The 11,539-nt window shown below is 41.2% G+C and overlaps 1 protein-coding gene and 1 non-coding gene across 2 annotated transcripts; both read left to right on the top strand.

The window, feature by feature from the left end:
* Positions 1–3,780: 3,780 nt before the first annotated feature.
* Positions 3,781–9,589, top strand: SSR4 (signal sequence receptor subunit 4). Its single transcript, XM_015812252.2, has 6 exons — positions 3,781–3,910; positions 4,717–4,835; positions 5,668–5,742; positions 6,565–6,654; positions 7,537–7,602; positions 9,456–9,589. Exons 1-6 carry the CDS (start codon positions 3,844–3,846, stop codon positions 9,558–9,560), a joined length of 522 nt encoding a protein of 173 aa, XP_015667738.1. The 5' UTR covers positions 3,781–3,843; the 3' UTR covers positions 9,561–9,589.
* On the top strand, positions 5,298–5,434 carry LOC114922328. The gene has a single exon (XR_003810380.1). It is a non-coding gene; the product is annotated as a small nucleolar RNA SNORA42/SNORA80 family (small nucleolar RNA).
* Positions 9,590–11,539: the final 1,950 nt, after the last annotated feature.

Below are 11,539 nucleotides of genomic sequence, written 5' to 3'. Positions count from 1 at the left end.
TGGTGCTGCTGGGCTGCCTGGGCAATCTGCGGCGGGCCCTGGAGGCGGTGAGTGGCTCTGCGGGCATGCGGGGTGGGGGTGGGGCAGGGGGTGGAGTGGAGGCGGGACCAGTTTTTGGGCACTTGGTCTCTAAAAGGTTCGCCATCACTGCCTTAGCATGTCTTTGGTAGAACACAACAAACTTAAATTGCTGAAATGATGTGAGTTAAGTTGCCTGTTAAACGGGATTCAAATATATATTTCTCACAAGAACAGAACAACTCCCAACATGGGAAGCTGCCTTTTTCAAAGCAGACACAATTGGTTCAGTATCAGATCAAGTCAGTATTGTTTGGGCTTACAAAGAATCAGACTGGAAGAAAACCAAAGAATGTTATGACTGTAGATTAGATAGAGAGTAAAAAAAAAAAAAGGAAAGGAAAGAACTATCCCAGAAAAAAAATGACAGCAAGCCATTCCTATACTGTTCTGCAAATTTGCATGAATGTGTATTTGGAACAGTGTTTTTCAAACCTAGCAATTTTAAGATTTTTTTTATTTGTTTAAAACTTGAATATAGTCATCTATCTTTCAATCAACTCTGGCTGGGAAATCTGGAAGCTTGAAGTCCACATATTTTAGTTGCTAAATTTAATAAACACTGATTTAAAGACCAAGAACAGAACTTGATCCAAGGGAATTTTATCTTCACCATCATAACTCCACCATTCCTTTCCTGGTCAATTAACAACCAGCTGAGAATCTTTCTGTATATATAGGAAATTGGTATTGTTTACCCTAATCCATGTCCCTTTATACAGTAGCTACTGTCAGCATCAAAACTGGCCACTGTTTATCCTTATTCCATACCATTTATGAAAAATTCTGGTCCCAATCCAGATACAAGGGGATTCTGTATGTTCTACAGTATTTCAAGAATGGAACATTTCTTTCTTTTTTAAAGAGAAGATTAAAGAACATCCTTTCTGTTCTTTAATTACAGAAGTTACTCATCCATGCATACCTGAAACTTTTAAAAGTTCAGGTAAATAATATCAACTACATTAGCCTATCCATATACCTTTCTGACTTGTTCCAGACTATATACTTTAGTTAACAAAATGGCTAGATTCACCTTTGAGAAATAAGGGCTCCCCCACTACAAAGTCTTCTCTACTCATTCTGGAGTCAACAGAAAATTATACCAGGATGACATCTGATGTCTCCATTTGTCAATCACTACTCTGCCTCTATTCCCTTGGTTTTACCTCATGGCTCAATAGCATTATCCTGATTTTGCTATGCAGGATGTAAGGAGCAAAGGAATTAGTTGATTCCTCTCCTCTGCTGTCCTAACAAGGGAGAGGAACACCTGCCAAGCAACATCACTGCACAAAATAGAGAGGCATGAAATAGGTTTGGCTAAAGGACCCTATCTCGTTTCTAGGCTTGTGCCTGTCTCCTTAACTACCCCCATTCTGCCATAGCCTAGCCTAAGCTGAATAAGACTAAAAAAAATATTTTGGAATCGCAAAAGGAGCCAAGTCACAAGCAGCATTTTAATTTAAGATTTCTCTTCCCATCTTCTCCTTATATAGGCAACAAATGCCAACTTCTGGATTCCTCTGTGTTCTGTTTGGGAAGCAACAGCCCCATCACTCAATTGTTTCATTATTTTAACCTTGTGCTCAACCTGTCAGGACCACAAAGTTAAAGCACTTACAGTACTGCTGGCCGAGCAACCCAACCCTCTTGTGCTATTTCGACAGACTATTTTAACTTTACTGGCTACCACAGATACTCAGCTAGGGAAGGGCTCCCTTAGCATGCCAAAAGAACCCATATGCTAAAAAAGCTCCAAAGCGCTCTACAAATCTGAAAGACCAGCACAGCATTGCACTGTCTGTCACAACCAACAAGAAAACTGAACCAAGGACTGAAAAGGAAACGAATCCACATTTGGGTTCAAATGGTCAATAAGAGCCGTGGTGGTGCAGTGGTTAGAATGCAGTACTGCAGACTAATTCTGCTGACTGCCAGAAGTTCGATTCTTAGCGGCTCAAGGTTGACTCAGCCTTCCATCCTTCCGAGGTCAGTAAAATGAGGACTCAGATTGTTGGAGGCAATATGCTAACTCTGTAAACTGCTTAGAGAGGGCTGTAAAGCACTTTGAAGCGGTATATAAGTCTAAATGCTATTGCTCTGATCTTGCCAATTCTTAGGCTCCAGACTCTTACTTTCAACATAGAGAACATTTTGCACACTACAATGGCTGTTCTTGAACAACATCAAATGAGGAGGATGCTATTTTAATACTGATATATAGCTAAGGATGATTTAAGCCTGGATCATTCGTAGCCTCTGGACCAGAGGGAGGAAACATCATGGGAAAATGGCAAGAAAAAAAACGTGTCAGAACATGATTAGGTACAAGTAGGGAAAGTTCTTAATCATAATATGGTTTGGTTTTTTGAGTGTGGGAAAGCAGAAGAATCAGCTATCCTAACCTTCTTAATTCAAGGCCAGATTCCCGTCAGTTGAAGAGTTTATTAATCCAACTCTTCAGTGGCTAATTCTTCTGTTTCCCCTCCTGCCTATAGAACCAGGTCTAACTATGAATATATAAAGAACAGTTACAGGAATTGGGTATGTTCAGGGGTAGGCAACCTTGGCTGTTTTATGACTCGTGGACTTCAACTCCCAGAATTCCTGAGCCAGCATGGCTAGCTCAGGAATTCTGGGAGTTGAAGTCCACGAGTCATAAAACAGCCAAGGTTGCCTACCCCTAGTTTAAAGAAAAGGAGTAGGGGGTGATGTGATAGCAGTGATCCAATATCTAAGGGGCTGCCACCAAGAAGAGGGGGGTCGACCTATTCTCCAAAGCACCTGAAGGCAGAACAAGAAGCAATATGTGGAAACTAATCAAGGAGAGAAGCAACCTACTGTAGAACTAAGGAGAAATTTCTTGACAGTTAACAATTTTATCCGTGGAACAACTTGCCTCTGGAAGTTGTGGGTGCTCCAAAACTGGAGATTTTAAAGAAGAGATTGGACTGAAATTATTGGATTGGTCTGAAATAATTCCTGCCTGAGCAGGGGGTTGGACTAGAAGACCTCCAAAGTTCCTTCCAACTCTTGTTATTCTACCGTACACGCCCGTCCAATATCCAACCTCTCAACCTTCTCCACATTTAACCGGATCATCACCGAGATCTTCTATATGTTTCTGCCGCAGCAACGTGTAGACGGTTAGAATGTGTTTGGCGGAATTATTCTCCGTAACATTTAATTAGCCGCAAAAAAGCGGCTCTTCGTGGTCCTCTGTGGAGGTTGCATCTCTTACATCTCTGTTCCACGGCAATCGACCTCTCTTGTAATTGCTCCAAATATTTTCCCCCCCGAAAAGTGTTTTCTAATTATATTGTTAAGTAACAGCAATCGGGCGATCATTGCAAATTAACTACGGCGGATAGTAGTGCCACCCAAGCAATTATTGTACTCGGGCTACTGCGCAGGAGCAAAGCAACCCGCGTTCGACAGCGCGTTACTCATCTCATCCTCGGAGGATAGCAAGTTCTACGTGACGCCTGCGCAGTTGGAATCGCTTTCGGCTGGTTCCGCCCTCTCGCCATTGGCTGGGCAACAAAAGTTCCGAGCAGCCATTTTAGAAACATTCCTTTCGAGGAAGGCCACGTTTCTTTCGGCTCGCCCCGCCACTTGTCACGTGTCACAGCCGCGGTTGCTGGAGTAGCGTCGCCCTTGCTGATTGGCTGGCGGCCTTTCCCGCCGTCCCTCGCGCCGGAGGCGGACGGCTCGGCTTGACGGCAGCAGGTTGGTCGTTGCTCGCTCTTTCCCTGCGTGGTGATGGCGGGGGCCGGGTTAGGGCTGCCGTGGTTGGTGTCCGCGTTGTTGGTGCTGAGTGGGGCGCGAGGTAATGGAGACGTTCCGTGGATCTTCTTGTGGCCTCTTTTCCTTTCGCATCTTCGTGAAGAGTCCCTTGGTTTCCGGGCCTGAACGAATTTGTGGGCCTTTCCGAGGACCTTCCCTCGTGACCCGCATTTTTTTCTTCTCTCCCGGAGATTTCTTCAGCTAATTTCAGGCAGCTTCCCTAGTCCAGTTCCATTTTGCGCCCCCCCCCCCCGATGAATATAATTCGCAGATAGTCCTGATCATAACCATTAGGGATTATGGAGCTTGTAGTCCAGATGTATACAATAGATATCTGGGTGGGAAGTTTGTTAAGGTAAGAGAGGCTTTGCTGAAGTATCTTATTGTGCTGTAAAATTATATTGTTAGAAAAATTCTGAAGAGAAAAATTCTGAAGACTTTTTTACTGTCTCGTGTCTGAGCAGGCAGATAGGTTAAATCAGTGTTTCTCAACCTTGACCATTTTAAGGCATGTGGACTTCAACTCCCAGAATTCCACAGCCAGCATTGCTGGCTGTGGAATTCTGGGAGTTGAAGTCCACATGCCTTAAAATGGTCAAGGTTGAGAAACACTGGGTTAAATGAAGGCAGGAACTATGGAGATCACAGAACAACTAGATTTTAAAAGGTTGACTTTATTGTTAATACACTGCTCAAAACACATTTCATCATTTAAAGGCTACCCATGAATACAGTATGAGATCATGAAGCTCAATAAGGACTTCCGTTCCTTAAGCATCTCATTGAATGGCCTAGCATTCCACTTCAAGCTCTAAATATTTTGATAAAATCATTTTTCTTTCCTGGCAGGTGAAACATGCACAGAACCAGTTATCTCCCCATCCTATTATACTACCTCAGATGCTGTTATTTCTTCTGAAACCGTCTTTGTTGTTGAGATCTCCCTCACCTGTAAAAATGGAGCACAAGTAAGTGCTTGAATGGGTTTTTTTTTGTTTTGTTTTACATTTTAAGGGAAATACAATCTGGAAAATTTGCCACAGATATAGTAAATTGTGTTCTAAGTCAGGGGTCCCCAACCCCTGGTCCATGGACCAGTACTGGGCATTCCAGAAGCTGGGCCACACAAACAAGGAAAGCCCCATCCACAGGATGCAGGCAGCACACAAAACCACGCCCCCTTTGGTCCATGGAAAAACCTCTCTCCATGTAACTCAGAGGTGTCAAACTGCCGGCCTGCGGGCCAGACACTCCACGAGGAAACCGCGCCTACCCCATTGCCGGCAACGGAGGAAAAAGTTCCGATACATCACATATCATATGACGTTGCAAGTTTGACGTGTCTGATGTAACTGGTCCCTGGTGCCCAAAAGCTTGGGGACCTCTGTTCTAAGTGATCATGATAGGACAGTGAATCTGTTCCATCATGTGCATGGCTTTGGATTTATGGTAGGTCCCTTTCCATGGACTTCCCATAGTGGACTCCATGCCAGAGAAACTTGGCTCCCCGAACCATTGGCTGGTCTGATTCACTGTAGTCCTAGCTACTGATGTGGGTGGTACATTTAAAAAAAACAGAAAAGTAGCCATCTGAGTTCTTTTATTGATAGAAAAACTTCTCCACTGGATTTTTTATTAAAGGCAAGGTTGGCGGGCATACTGGCATTTGATCTGGTGGCAAGGAATGAGATCTGTATTTCCTATTATTCCAGGTTCCTCTTGTAGGCAATTAAGATTTCAAGATGAGAGATTGTATGGATTTCTGTTACTCTGATACCCGTCATATTTTTCTCTCTCTAGAATGTGGCCCTCTATGCAGATGTCAATGGCAAGCAATTCCCTGTTACACGGGGTCAGGATGTTGGTCGCTATCAGGTAAGAATAAACATGACTCCTAGTCAGTAAATGCTAATATCACCTTTTGAACAGATTTATATTGGATTCAGTTTAAATCAGCATTTTCATAAATCTGTTATTTTGCAAAATGCTAGAATTCAATTTTTATGGAATTAGTGAAGTTATTCTGCATTGGTTTTCAGCCTTTGTTTCATTATTAAAAATATAAACAGAAGAAATTATATACAAAATCTGGTTCATAACTTGGTTCTAAAATATGAAATATCTTACAATGTAGAAGGATTAAGTAACTTACAGACAAAATTGAGTTTTGTCTGTGTTGGAAGCAGCCTGCAAGTTTGATTAAATAAGTAACATAACAATGCTTAGTCTTTAATAGGATCAACAGTATTTGAAATTAGTGATAAAGAATAAATTATCAATCCTTATACTGCAGGTGTCAAACTCGCCGTGTCACATGACGTGTCGCGACATGTCGTGACTTTTCTCGCATTGACAGCTGGGGATAGGCGCGGTCTCTGCATGATGCAGTCGGCCCATGGGCCGGCAGTTTTGATACCCCTGCCTTACACCATATAACAGGATAAAGAAGGCAGTGGTTTTGTGCCATAGATGCATGGCTCTAGTTTTGTGGTGGGTCTGATTCTGTGAGTCCCTCCTACTCTCCATGCTAAAGGAAATTGCCATTCCGAACCATTGGCTAGTTTGGTTTATTATAGCCCTGGCTACTGAAGTGAATGGTACATCTCTGTTAATGTCTTTGGGTGGCGTATAGTTGTATTATCAAGATCAGACAGTTTATTTTGTGGCTAATGCTGTATCTTTTTTTTTCTGGGACAGGTTTCTTGGAGCATGGAACATAAGCTGGCTCGCTCAGGCACCTATGAGGTGAAGTTTTTTGATGAGGAGTCCTATAGTATCTTGCGCAAGGTGAGATTGCACTGATGGATTGAAGGAAAAGACACAAGTAGATTTTGTAGACTATGTGGAGATTTGTGATCAGTATAGGAACAGGGGAAACAAATGTTTACATTTTACTATGAAAGCTGGTAGTTTGACTTCTTTTTCAGTAGCTGGAAGCCCCATGAATTGCAGGTCACAACTGAGCCCAAAAATTGCTATTAAGTGAGACATTTGTTGTGAATTTTGCCCCATTTGATGACTTTTCTTGCCAGAGTTGCAGCCGTTAACTTAGTAACTCAGTTGTTAAGTGAATCTGGCTTCCCCATTGACTCTGCAAAAGGTGATCACATAACCCTGGGAGACTGCACCTGTCATAAAGATGAATCAGTTGCCAAATGTCTGAATTTTGATTGTGTGACCACAGGGATGCTGGTATGGTTGTAAGTGTGAAAAATGGTCATAAATCACTTTTTCAGTGCTGTTGTAACTTTGAACGGTTACTAAATGAACTGTTATAATTTGAGGACTACCTGTAATCTCATACTGCCTTTGTTGTGTGAAAAAAATGATATAATTCTAAGTAAAAATACAATATTTCCTTCGTTAATGACATACTGTAGCGTGCCTATGCACACTTGGAACTGAGACTGAGGCATCCTTCTTGATCAGATGGCCATGGAGATTAAAAATTAAGAACTATCTCACTTAATTTGACATTGAACTGAAAACAGAATCCTAGTATTCTGTTTCACTGCTAGATGTATTGTCAACTTACCATGCTTTCCTTTGCTAATTCTAGTCATGTGTCTCTTTAGTGTAAGTAGATGATGCTATGAGGAAGTTATGTCATGGGCCTTTGGTTAATTTAAGCCTTAACTCAGCTTTTGAATTCTCTTCCCTCCATCGTAGGCTCAGCGCAACAATGAGGATGTCTCGGAGATCAAACCTCTTTTTACAGTCAGTGTGGATCATCGGGTGAGTGCCACTTCTGTGGGTATGGGGCTGCTATAATAGGTGGTCAATGCAACCAACACAGATGTTCAATACTATAAACACATTTGGATAAACCAGGCCATTTATAGCATATGCTACTTTGTGATTGCAGTTTATGTATTCTATGATGGTTTCTTTAGTTAGTTCAGTGGTTCTCAACCTGTGGGTCGGGACCCCATTTGGGGTCAATCGACCATTTCATGGGGGTCGCCAAGCAAGGCTGTCCGCCATTTTTTTTGTCTGCCATTTTTTTTTGTCCGCCATTTTTTCCCCCTTTTCCGGCGGGTGCCTTACCTCCCTTGGGCTGGGCCAGCTGGTGGTCGGCCTGCTCCGTCTCTGCCACTTGCCAGCTACGCCTCGGCCAGCACAGGGGGCGGAACCACGCATGCGCGGCGCTCCCGGGCAGGGAAAGTCCTCGACTTACGACCGGTTGGGTAGTCCTTGACTTACGGCCGGTTTAGTCCTCGACTTACGACCGGTTTAGTCCTCGACTTACGACCGGTTGGGGTCGCGGCATTAAAAAGGTTGAGAACCACTGAGTTAGTTGAACAACTATCTCAATTTACAACCGGTCGCTTAGCTTATTTATGACCCAGTTACAAAGTTTCAACAGCTGCTATTCCACCCCCATGGTCACATAACCACTTTTCAGACACTCGGCAACAAGCCCGCATTTACAGACATTTCCAATGTCATATAGTCACATGATCATGAATGACCATATTTTTTGCCAAAAGCTGGTATTTATTTCTGGTTTGGGTCAAAAATGCCCCATTGCAAACAACGGGCTTGCTTAATGACAAGATGACCTGCTTTATGACTGCCCAGCTTATGACTGTAATGGACTACCTGTATGCTTGGATACTTGCTGCAAAGAAAGAGTTATAATGCTCCCAATTCCCAAGGAGGATAATATCCTTTGTACCACTTAGGATTTGATCTAGAGATAGTTGAGATGAAAACTATATACACTATTAAAGTGGGGGGAATGTGATGTAACAGATATAGAAGGCCAGTTCATAATGAAAACTTAATATATTATTTCTAATTTAGCAGGGATTGTACAAATAGCTATAGTTAATGAGGTAGGGAAAGGATCTGTGTATCATTGAGTGCATGTTCCCAGAGGTCCAGCTTCTAATATTTCTAAACAGGTTGCATTCAGAATTGAGATTTAGAAAAGACACAGAAAAGATATAAAAAAGCTTTCTATATAAGCAAGCACAAAATGGCTGCCAGAGTTGATTGTATCTGTATATAAAATGGCTGCTATGATGGGCCACTCATACATCAGACATTTCATAGCGAACTAATGAAGCTGAAAAATTTCTCCCAGATGTGCATACTGCAAACACATATACCATACCTACCCAGAAAATTCCAGTGGTTTTCCCTGCTAGACTGCATTTGGGGCTTTATCATTACTATTCTTTTAAAAAATCTTTACTATTTCAAAATTTAGCCCTGCTCAGTATCAGTACGTTCTTTTATAGTCCTTTGTTTTGCTAAGTAATGGAGAAAATATACAAAATAGAAAAAAGCTACAATTGCAGGGTTGATCTATTTAATTATTCCCCAGTTAGGCCAGTTTTATTATTTGATTGGGGTTTCTCACACTACAAACAGGCCATATCTAGGCATAGTTCCTTATGTTTAGGTGATGTGTCCTGGTACAACTCACCTCCCTGCTGCTACAGTTTAATTCCTTGTAGTCCAAACAAGTTAAAAATCATGGTACAGTACCCACAAAATTCACTTCCACCATTTGTTATTTTTTCCCTTTAACCATGCTGTTTATTCAATGTGTTTCTATTCTTTCCACCTTCCATTTGCAGGGTGCCTGGAATGGACCATGGGTCTCCACTGAGGTATTGGCAGCATTAATTGGTATTCTGGTATATTATATGGCATTCACTGCTAAGAGTAACATCCAAGCATAAAGCACTTCAATAAACTCTCTATACCAACTTCTCTGCTTTCTGCCTTTTCTTTAGAAGGCAAAGATGGTTGTCTTTGCCACTTCAAAAATACCTGTGTGGCTTGTCAGCATCATTGATTCCCATCTCATGTTTTGGTTTGAAGTCGGCCAGAATTATAACAATGTTAGAACTTCTTATGGTTTGATCAAAGAGCATTTACTGATCTTGCCACCTTTCAAAGTAATTTTTTTGAGACTCAACTGTGCCTAAACAAAGAGCTGAAAAGACCCAATAAAGCAATTGCTTTCCATGGAGTTGGAATCCTGGAAAGAAGCAGAGGACACACACAAACCCTAAAGGTGCATACTTTGCCAAGCTAACATTTTGAATTGTGGCTGGCTTAATATTAGGGGTTGGCTGTGGTGGCTGATTAGCTGAACCGCTTCTGAGTTAAGATCCATTTTCCTTTGCCTTAATCCCATTAAGCAATGCATCTCTGGGTGCAGTCATAATTATTCTACAGCTCATTATCTAATGACTACAGCTCCTGGTGTGAGCCACTGCAGCCAGGGTGGGATTACCTCATTGCTCTAAAATTGTATTCATGCCAGATTATAAAGGGGAAAGCAGTTACATAGAAAGTATGGGTATCCTTATATTTGTAACATTTGCTACTTCTGCAGCCCAGTAAGATTTTTAGCTGCTGCAATCTGCATATGAACCAGTGTGGAAGTCAAATTCAGTTACAGTTTTACAGACCATTGAGTAAATTAAAGGTATATTAAATGTTTCAAATTTTTAAGGAAAAAATCATGATGGAACCTGCTACCAATTCTTTCTCTGTCTGCTTGTCTCCTCTAATATAGGTAGTTGTTGTTTAGCAACCACAGCTAGGACCAACAACTTGGATGCTAAGTGTTCACTAAGTGAATAGTCATGTGCTTGCGTTTATGATGTTCAGCTTTTCTTTGTTTTTCACAACTGCAAAGGTTGTAAATGTGGTCATTGGTCACAAAGTTACTTTTTCACTACAATTGTAACTGCGAACAATTGCTGCTAAGCAAGGACTTCCTGTAAATGGAACATGCAATGGATTCCCTTTTAACATAGAAATAAATTCAAAAAAGGGTGATAGGGCTACATGCATAAGAGGATATGATTGGTGCTTCCTATAAGTTAGAAGTACATTTGCATCCTAACCAGTTTCTATTCTACTGGGGTGTCACCTGGAGTGAGTGGCACAAGCCCTGAAGTGTGTAATTGCTGATTTGAATTGTAGCTCATTGCCACTCTTAAAAGTGGAATGAAATTTAGCATGCTGGGCTCAACCTTGCTTTCTCTGTGGTATTACAAGGCAAGTTTTTATTTAAAAAAATATCTATTAAATGGTAAGGGTTTTTTTTTCCACAAAAAGCTCTGAGAATTGTGATGCAGTACTTTTTTCTATATGCAAAAAGATTCTAGAGTTTATAGAAGAACAAGATACAATTCTGTGTAATGTAATATAAAGCTAATACTAAGATAAAGATGCTGATGTGTAATAATACTGGAGTACCTTCACTGTTCTCTTTTGGTCACTGTCCTGTATTTTAAATGGTGGGTTTTGTCATTATCTTAAATTACCTTCAACAGCCAAGCAAGGACTTTGGCTCATCCAGCATACAGCTGGGTGGTATTCTTTCAAGGGCATAACTGAACACGTTTCAGGGATATATCCCAATTCATTACCTGAGTCCTTTTCAACTGAGATTTGATTGATCCAGACTAAGACTTTCATGCATGTTTTTTATAATATTGTAGGATGTTCCGAAAATATGAACATGTTTGGTGGCTAGAGTTTCAGAAATTATTCCAGTAATATGTCTCCGAAGTGACCCAATTCACAGTAATTTTAAAAAAGGTTGCTTGTAATTTAAAGGTTGCTTGTTTCATATTAAATAATGTCTCAACCCATTTTATTTAATAAAGCATTATTATGAGACTCCTACTCATAATGCTTT

This window comes from Protobothrops mucrosquamatus, unplaced genomic scaffold (assembly GCF_001527695.2).
Source record: "Protobothrops mucrosquamatus isolate PMUCROS unplaced genomic scaffold, P.Mucros_1.0 scaffold76, whole genome shotgun sequence".
In the NCBI taxonomy this organism is placed as follows: Eukaryota; Metazoa; Chordata; class Lepidosauria; order Squamata; family Viperidae; genus Protobothrops; species Protobothrops mucrosquamatus.
The sequence above is the reverse complement of the archived record's forward strand: the minus strand, read 5'-3'. Positions and strand labels throughout refer to the sequence as shown.

Bases quoted from the DNA above. Each gene is read 5' to 3' on its own strand.
- SSR4 (XM_015812252.2), top strand. From the start codon at position 3,844: ATGGCGGGGGCCGGGTTAGGGCTGCCGTGGTTGGTGTCCGCGTTGTTG. The intron at 3,911-4,716 runs GTAATGGAGACG...CTTTCCTGGCAG, and splicing joins GGTGCTGAGTGGGGCGCGAG to GTGAAACATGCACAGAACCA. The intron at 6,655-7,536 runs GTGAGATTGCAC...CCTCCATCGTAG, and splicing joins CCTATAGTATCTTGCGCAAG to GCTCAGCGCAACAATGAGGA.